Below are 9,271 nucleotides of genomic sequence, written 5' to 3' on the forward strand. Positions count from 1 at the left end.
CTTAGATTAATTAATTATCTTAAGAAATAAACTAGACAGCGTCATTCAAGGGAGGAGAAGAGGAGCAAAAGAAGGGGGAAAACTAAATAAAAACATCTACATCTGCTCACAATCTTTGTGTGTAATCCTGCGTGATAAAAGAAAAAGTCCACATATTAGTAAAAGAAAAAGATTACCGCATTGGACCGTGATTCAGCCCTCCAAAATGACCACTTTTTAGTCCTCGGACTCCACTTTGGGAAGCCCTAATTTAACCCTAGATGGAAGCTGTGGTTTTCCCAGCCAAAGCCAGTTCATTTAAAAGCAGCCTCGGGGCAGAAACAACACATCATCGGCTCACAATCTTCCATTCATCAACCCTGATTTTCTCTCGGCCATTAATTCCACTCAAACGAATGGGCTCAAAGCAAGAAGCATATTTTTTAACAGCACAGCTGTCAGGCAACTCAGTGCAGCAGCTCCCTGATTTGCTGGGTTTCACGGAAATATATATATGTGTATACATATGTGTGTGTGTGTGTGTGTGTGTGTGTGTATAAAATAAATAAATACATTTAGCCTCGACGTTGGAAAAAAGCTGTTTAATATCAACCCCGTTATTTAAAAATGTGCAAGTCCGTTGTTCATGTGTCAAGTGATGAAACACCTGCAGGCATTCCTCACCTCTGCGTCATATCTACCCCAAGTTCATCCAGTGAATATGACATAGCCTATCCCCCCCCCCCCCCCCCAAAGAAAACAAACAAAAAAAACAAAACAAAACAAACAAACAAGCAATTAAACAAAAACAGCAAGAAGAACAGCGTTGGATTGCTACAGGTCTACATCCCACAACTTGTATTTCCAGTGAATTGTGACTTGGATCGATTGGTTTTAAAGCTACTGGAAGAAAGATTTCAATGCCATGATGGTTTCTGCTTGTTAATGATATTATTATTATTTTTTCTGCAAATGAAACACAGAGAAGGAAGAGGAGGAGAAAAGAAAAGCAGTTTCCACATGAGAGGGGAAAAAAAGTCCCTGGATTTCTCTCTTTGCATAAAACAAAAAGGCGAGCTACTGCACGGAGAAAAACATGTATATACATTTAGCTGTGACGGTCCAGGCTGTGGCAATCCCGCTATTACAAAAAAAGAAAGAAAAATAGGTCTCTCTTTCTGTCACCCCGTCCCCTACAAAACAAAAGCCTTCTCGGCTCTTCATTTCTTATATATCTCACCCTTTGTCTCTTCTGTAAAAGCCACCCAGAATAAATTACAATCTCATTAACAAAACTAAAAAAAATAACATTAAATAAAATGTCTACGCGCAATTTCCCCCCCGTTATATAAAAAAGGCAAAACAGACGAACAAAAAGGCTGCATGGTTATTGTAAAATAATAATAATTTTGATCATATGCTGCAATTTTTGGAACGCCACTAAAATATGTTTTGAGGACAAATTATTCGCACATTAATTTTGTTTTGTAATCCTCCCCTTAGATCGTTTATTTGTGGACATTTCTCTGCCATATTTATGTGGATTCACTCTTAAAGCACTGTTTTTATTTCAGAGCGGGCGCAAAATGGCGAAAGCAAACTCTTACTAGGCGATTTAAGCCAAAAAAATAATAAAATAAAATAAATAAAAATAATAATAATAATAATAATAATGCAAAATAAAAGTTCAGAGGAATTTTAAAAAAATTTAAAAAACAAACAAAAATAGCAGACATTTTTTAGACGTCAAAATTAACGCGTTACCAAAAAAAGGAGAAAGAAACAAAAAGAAAAAAAGTCCGAACCATTTAAAAAAGGTACACAAGTGAAAGGCGGTGGGTTTAGGCTATGGACTCTGAAGCTCAACCTGCTTGTGTGTGATTTTTGTTTTGTTTTTTGTTTTGTTTTTTTTTGTTTTTTGGGGGGGAGGGGGACAAAAAAATGAAAGAAAATGGGAAAAAGTGCCCCAGTGAAGAAAAAGCGAGAAAAAAGAGGGATGACTTTTTAAAGTTATACAATATTTACAAAAGCGGATCCAAACTGTTCTGTGAGAGTTGCTTGTGTCGAGATCTCTGTGTGTGTGTGTGTGTGTGGAGCCCATCCTGTTGTGGGGAGAAGGAAAAAAAGAGAAAAAAAGAAAAAGGTGCCATATAATCCAATCAATCGCCACGGAGCCCCAATCCTGGAGCTGGGAGACGCTCTGAGGGGGGAAATAATAATATTTAACGCTTGTTGTGTGGAAAACACGGACTTTGTTGTTTAGACTGCTGGCTGACTCACGATAGAGGTCACACACTTTTTATTTACCACATCTCTGCGCTCAGGCCATTTATACTGAAGAGTTTAACCAGTGAGCTGCACGTGCACTAATAATAATAATAATAATAATAATAATAATAATAATAATAATAATAATAATGTGTTCTTAACTAAATGGTGACCTCAGTCCACACAGAATAAATAAAAGCGGTCTGGCTGACAGATGGGACTCAGGCGATGCTCACCCTCAGCTGGACTCCACTGCACTGGGGCTGAAGCCTATACCGGCCTCCACTTTACTCCATTAACGCAGCTCCTTTGACCTCCCACTGCACTACCCACACACCCATCACTGCTGGACGCACAATTTAGAGCCACAAAACTAAAAGAAAAAGAAAAAGAAACGAAAATAAAATAAAAGATAAAAAAAAACCGTCTTTGATTTCCCTTTTACGCACAGCCCCAAAAAGGTTGGGTTTGATATATTTAAGAAAAAAATAGAAGAAGAAAAAAAACTGGAAAATGGAAGCTTTTCTTCTAAAACCATTCTTCCCCTCCCCTCCTTTTTTTCGTCAAGTATAATTTCAGTACACAATAGGGGCTACACCTTGAAACTGCGTCGTCTGGAGTCACAGTGCTGGGCATGTATCCTCGGAGAACATAACACGGGCTTATGTTCCTTCAGCTCTGCGAGAGGGGAGGACAAAAAATGTCCTGTCCTCCCGTCACTCGTTTTCCATTTCTCAGATATTCACTGCAGATATTGTGTCAGTAATCACTGCAATCTATTATACATAAAACACCCACTATATCGTTTCATAGTCCAGTGATTTATATATAACCTTGGGGGGTGGGATAAATTAAAACGGTAAACAAGTCCTGGAGGAGCCGGTCCGGCAGAGTTCATTGGACCGGGGTCTGGACCCCGTGGTGCGGCGGCGTGTCCCCGTACACATCCTCGCTCCCCGGCAGCGCTCCTCCCGGAGGGGTCATGCGTTTTTCCTTCTGTCTCCTGTTACAAAACCAAACCCTCACCACTTCTTTCTCCAGGTGCAGACTGTCCGCCAGGCTGATTATTTCCGACGCTGCCGGTTTAGGGCACTTCAAAAAATGGCTCTCCAAAGCTCCTTTTACGCTTACCTCGATTGAAGTCCGTTTTTTTCTTTTCCTCCCCTGCGCCGCGATTTTGTCCAGGCTGGTCGGGCTGCCCGAGGTGGAGTCCGCCTCCTCCAGCCACTTGTTCAATAGAGGCTTCAGCTTGCACATGTTTTTGAAGCTGAGCTGCAGGGCCTCAAACCTGCATATGGTGGTTTGCGAAAACACATTTCCGTACAGGGTCCCCAGGGCGAGTCCCACGTCCGCTTGCGTGAATCCCAGCTTGATCCTGCGCTGTTTGAACTGCTTGGCGAACTGCTCCAAGTCGTCCGAGGTCGGCGTATCCTCGTCCGAGTGGTCGTGGTGGCTCTGCGGCCGGTGCTGGTGCTGATGCTGGGACGGAGGGTGGCCGTGTTCGCTGAGGTGCGGGCTGTGGTGGTCTTCGTGACTGTCTCTTAGGTTGTGGTGGTGCATCCCCTGCCCGCTGCCCGGGATGAGCCCGTTGACGGTGAAGCCCGGCTGAGAGTAAATAAGGCTTTGGCCGTTTGTCGTCGCCATGCTCTGTATGTGCGCCGCCGTGGTGGTTCTCCACGCGCGGGCGTCGTGGTGGTTCCCGTGCGTCTGGTGCACCAGGTGGGGCGGCCGTGACTGGTGCTGCAGGTTGCTGCTGGAATTGTGCATCTCGTCCCGGGCGCCCTGCACCGCGGGTTTAATGTCCTGCTCCGCGCCGAGCGGGCTCGAGGACCACGGGGCTCCCTCTCCGTGGGACAGCGCCGTTATCCACTGGTGTGCGTGGCTGAGCGTGTGGCTGTTGCTCTGTAGCGGGTAGTCGCTCTGCAACAGGCTCTGCGCGTCCCGGTACGCCGTGGCTTGCTGCATGCTGCCGGGCTCCGAGTGCACGATGGATGCGCTGGAGGTGAGAATGTTGTAGTGGTTAGACGCTGCGGTCGCCATGACTCTCGGAGCCGGACTGGTCGCTCTTATTAAAGGAACCTCGCATTTGACAGAACCTCTCCTGCCCACAGGCGGCTCCCAGGCGCTCTGCCAAGTGGACGCCGAAGCGCACCTGGACTCCGCCCCGCCCCCCGCCGCTCATTGGGTACGGGAGGATGATGGACGGGGTTACCAGGGGCAACGGCGCGGCGATTGGCCGCGTGGAAGTCTCAACAAACACTACTGTCTTTGTTGGAGAGGTGCGAGCCGAGGCTCCCGTGGAAGCGGAGAGCCGGAGTGCAGCATGGGGAGACGGAGCACCGGGATCAGCAGCGCAGCTGTAAGATCCAGTTCATTTATTTTGATAATCTCGTTCTATCCAGACTGAGACTGCAGGGAGTCTAGTTCCAGGAGACCCGGAGCTCTTCTGTGTAGCCGTGTATTTAACCATTCAATCCCTAATTTAGGTGGACTTCAGATTTTTATGCACATTTATGGCATTAAATACTGGAAAAAGTGCGAACCCTTCTGATTTGCGCATAACTTTTTCCCCCCTCAGTGCAAACAAGGACTAGACGGTGTTTTGTGTAGTCTACATTTGCAGTAAAGCTTAGTTCCGTCTGACATCTTTGTTTTAGTGCAACATTTCTGCTTGTCGTTGTAATGCATGCATATTCATATGTCTGCTGCTGTTCGTGCAGAGTTGTCTGTGTACTGTAAGCAGGAAAAATGCATCATATTGCGCTGTCTCTTCTCGAGGATGAATATATATCTTAGATGAGCCAATAATTTTTTTATAATGACTTTTTATAATGACATATATTGGAATGAAACTAAATGTAACAAATCTGTCACACAAGAAGGTTCTAAAGTGAAATATTTGATAGAGAAAGGAGCTCAGGCATGTTTTAAACAATTTGATTTTATTTTTAAAAAATGACAGTAACAAAATGTTAACAAACTTTTGAACATTTGCTGCCATGCAGACTGAAATGTATTTAAAGTCTTCAGGTAAAAACATTGCGCTCTGCTTAAACTGAGGTGTGTGCCATTAGCTGGCATCAGTCTCAGGTGATTTTTGCAGCTGGTAATGGGGACTGGGATCTTTAAAAGCATCGTCTATTCAAGCTGCACTTCCTCAAACACTGACGCTTTCCTGTAAAAGTGTAAACTAGTATATTTTTTCCCTTCACCGAAGGCTTGTAAATGTAGATGTCGGTCAGCTGTCTTGACTTTAAAACTTTTAACAGCCCATAAAGTAAACAGATCAACTTTTGTGTCCAACTAGGCTGTAAAGTGAGTTTTACAAGTCTGTCTTGGTGGGAGAGGCTACATGCTGATAAAAAGAAGGAAGCCCCCTCCCAGTTGAAGTTATGGCTTTCTCTCTCTATACATATATAGCATGGAGGACTTGCAAAGTTTAGTGATTAAAAAAAAGAGAGAGATAAAACTCTCTCCAGTGTGCCCTTATTAAATGCAGTTTAAAGGATATTATGAGGGACTAAATGGCTGTTTACAACACTGTAAAGAACCTGTATATGGGGCCATTAGAGCATGGTGCAACTGTACTGAAGGCTTATTCACTTCACTAAAAGAGATTTAAAAATTATTTTCAGGTCTTATATAGAACGATTACAGAGTTAATATTGTGTGAACATCTTCTCTGGCTGCTCGTCATCCACTAAAGTGAAACTAGAAAGAAGTGAAGAGGAGGATTAAGTCCAAACTCAGGCCTCTAGTCCAGAGCAGGGAGGGCAGGTTTCCATCCTGTCTCAGCTGTCCCCCCCCCCCCCCAACCCTCCAGTGTCAGCTTCGGGGACCAGGACTTTGTCCAGAGAGGGGACATTCCTGGCCAACTGCTGCTGGTTGCCATAGGGAGAGGTAAATGAAACAACAGCAGTTGCATCGCTGCAGCTCTCCCCCACCCCTGTTCCCGGACTATCTAAAGGCCTCTATTTAGAGAGGCTCTCTACTGCAGGGACAAAGCTTTTGCAGGGATAAAGGAGGGAGGAGTAAAGAGCACAGGGCCCTGAGAGGGAGAAAGGGCTAGAAAAAGCAAAAAAAAAAAAAAAAAAAAAAGATGAGAGAGATTATGTCTGTCCTCAAAGCTGCTCCTCACACTCCGCTGAGAGAAAGCAAACTGTGAAAAAAATGACAAACACATCTTGGACATTTTCACTGGCAGAGGCACATGTTTAACTTTCTAACTTCTGAGGCAGTAATTCTGCATGTTAGAAGACATTAATGATTCCTGCTGCATGTGTGCAATTAACAGTACCTTTGGTTAGGCTATGGCCTACAACAATTCAGTCCACCAGAAATAAAGTCATACATACTGGCCACAAATTAAACCTATAAATCAATGCAGGCAGTTCTTCAATATCCACAATTTATAACTTTCAAAGTATGCAAATGACTCAAACTGTAATTAAACATTTTATTTAATAACTTTGGACCTGCAGTAAAATTAAGAGGCAATAAAAAAGCAATTATCAAAGAAATACTTTTCACCCCCCCCCTCCCAAAAAAAAAAAAAATTCTAGCCGTGCAACGAAAACACAAATGGTGAATATTCACGCTCACAAATCATTATTAGTGATGTTAATTTATTCAAAAAGTTCACACAGGGACACATGTCGTGTATATAGACAAAGGTCTGGGAACAATGCAGGGCCATCCAACAAAGAGCAAGTGCTAATTGCAAAATGTCGCTTCTCTATGACCTGGATTGCAGTTTCAATTCATATGCTGATTTAAGTTGTACTACAACTTTTTCTTTGCGCTTTGATGTCGCTTAAGTGGCCAAAATTCTCATTTCTGATCTTTTATGCCACAAAATATGAACAAAAGACAAGTAACGTAACCAACTTAGAATACATTTAAGGCTGTTAGCTGTATAGTAAATACATGTTTTGTCAGCAAACTTTCAAAAAGAAAGAAAACTGCCATCAGCCCTGATTCACAGACTTGTCTTTAATTGCGGAGATAAACAGTGGACAACTGCTATAATGCTTTCTGATGGTCTGTTTACATCAGTAATACGCAGCAGCATAAAGCGAGTAGTGATGATGAAGAGCAAAAACACACGCAAAATCCTCGTATTCCATGTATTACTCGGGCTCTTCAATTAAGTATTACTGATTGGGCCTTTAATGGATCTCATTTCAGAGGCTAATAATCTTTCATAGGAGTGAATCCAGCTGCACCGACAGCACATGAAGAGGCCAGGATTTAAGTCATACCAGGAAAAAGTTTCCAGGCACGGCTCAGTAATTCATTCTGGTAATATTGAACATTATTGTGGTGTAACATTGAAATCGGCCAAATCAAAAGAACATTGTGGTAATTAGGCTGTAATTCAAGGAATTACTACATCGCCACACAGGCTTAAATAGTCGTGTTGGGAGAAACGCAAAGCACATTATTTTAATGGCGTAATATGCAAACTATGGCTCGTTTCAATTACGTGGCTTAACAATGCATAAATGATGCGAGCCTTGTTATTTGGACTGCAGGGTCCGTAGTTATTCAATCACACAGAGGGGCCAGCGTTAGGGGCCACGCTGCCTTTCCTCTCATGCACCGAGACGCAGTGAGGGTCGCTGCCAAACTGCATTTAAGGGAATAAAAATGAACAGTAGAGAATGTAAGCGTTAAATTAACAGTAGGATAATTATATGACCCGTGTGCTGTAAAGATTCAATTTCTAACGCTCTAATTAGGCGACTGTCTCCCCATACATCAGCTCACATCCCTCTGCCAATTTCTCACCAGAAAGCGTCCTGTGAGCGGAAATAATTTGATTTTATTAAGACACGGCTCGTGTAATGAAGAAAATCAAAGGAGGGGCTGGTTGAGTATGATATGTTTTTTAAATCACTGATTGTTCCACGATCTCAGTCCGCTGAGTCCTATTTAAAGACGAGGACATTGGGGTCCAAACTGAGGGAGAGAGGAAGGCGAGGCCCAATCACTCTTCGCTGTCTGCGAACGCCAAAGAACGATTATATTAACCCGTGTAATGAAAAGTATGTCCACCGCCCACTGCAGAGAGAGGATACAGCACCTTAACGTGTCAGACCTTTCAGAAAGAAATTTGTAATCATGATTATTTTCGCAGTCTTAACTAATGAAACATACTTATCAGTTTCCAGAACACAAACAGCCCAGAACACAGTGGTGTGTGTGTGTGTGTGTGTGTGTGCAGTAGGAAGGTTTTCACACCCATGTGCTGACAGGTATGGTTAGGTTTGGCTGTGCTCACCTTAAACCTGCCTTGCATATGCATGCACAGTATAAAAAAAACAATTCATGACATCATCATTTTGAAAGCCAATCACAACTCAGTATGCAGTTTTAGTGTGATGTGGAGATTTGAAAGCCTCCATTCACTGAAAACAGGCTTCTTGGTGATGCAGATGCGTTATCTTGTGTCCAGTAGGTTAACTTGTTTTGTTTAATTTTTTTTCCAGTGAAATTTCAGTCTAAAATAAACCTTCAGTGAAGCTGCTGAACTTTATGTGTGGAACAACTTGCTAAATTACATTAAATTAATTTAATTCCCGTCATAAACATTTATTTTTGTCCAGCCGACAGTCCAAAATCCAAAAAGATTCATATGGTTACCTTAGAAGCCGTAAACAGTCACTAGATATTCATATTTGAAAATCTGATTCGTTTTTTTCACCTTGTATTTAAAAGTCTAATCAATATCAGAAAATACTAGAATTTAGTTTGATGATTTATAATAAAATATAGAAACAATACTGTAACATCTGTAGAAAATATATTTTTAAAGTAATGTAAATAATGTTATCATTGAAAATAATCTGACTTTTCATAGTTTAAATGAAACAAACTCAAAATACCAGTGGACAAATGTTTACATAACTGTACTAAAGCACACACAATAAAAAAAACAATTATTTGCAGCATTACCGCCTATGAATTACTAGCACAATATTGATATATCTTTTTTTTTTTTAAATATCACAGTTATCTCTAA

At 42.2% G+C, this 9,271-nt stretch overlaps 1 protein-coding gene across 1 annotated transcript; it reads right to left on the reverse strand.

The window, feature by feature from the left end:
* Positions 1 to 565: 565 nt before the first annotated feature.
* Positions 566 to 4,400, reverse strand: pou3f2b (POU class 3 homeobox 2b). The gene has a single exon (XM_040013093.1). It carries the CDS (start codon positions 4,285 to 4,287, stop codon positions 3,142 to 3,144), a length of 1,146 nt encoding a protein of 381 aa, XP_039869027.1. The 5' UTR covers positions 4,288 to 4,400; the 3' UTR covers positions 566 to 3,141.
* Positions 4,401 to 9,271: the final 4,871 nt, after the last annotated feature.

Source organism: Simochromis diagramma, unplaced genomic scaffold (assembly GCF_900408965.1).
Source record: "Simochromis diagramma unplaced genomic scaffold, fSimDia1.1 OVJJ01000618.1, whole genome shotgun sequence".
Lineage (NCBI taxonomy): Eukaryota > Metazoa > Chordata > Actinopteri > Cichliformes > Cichlidae > Simochromis > Simochromis diagramma.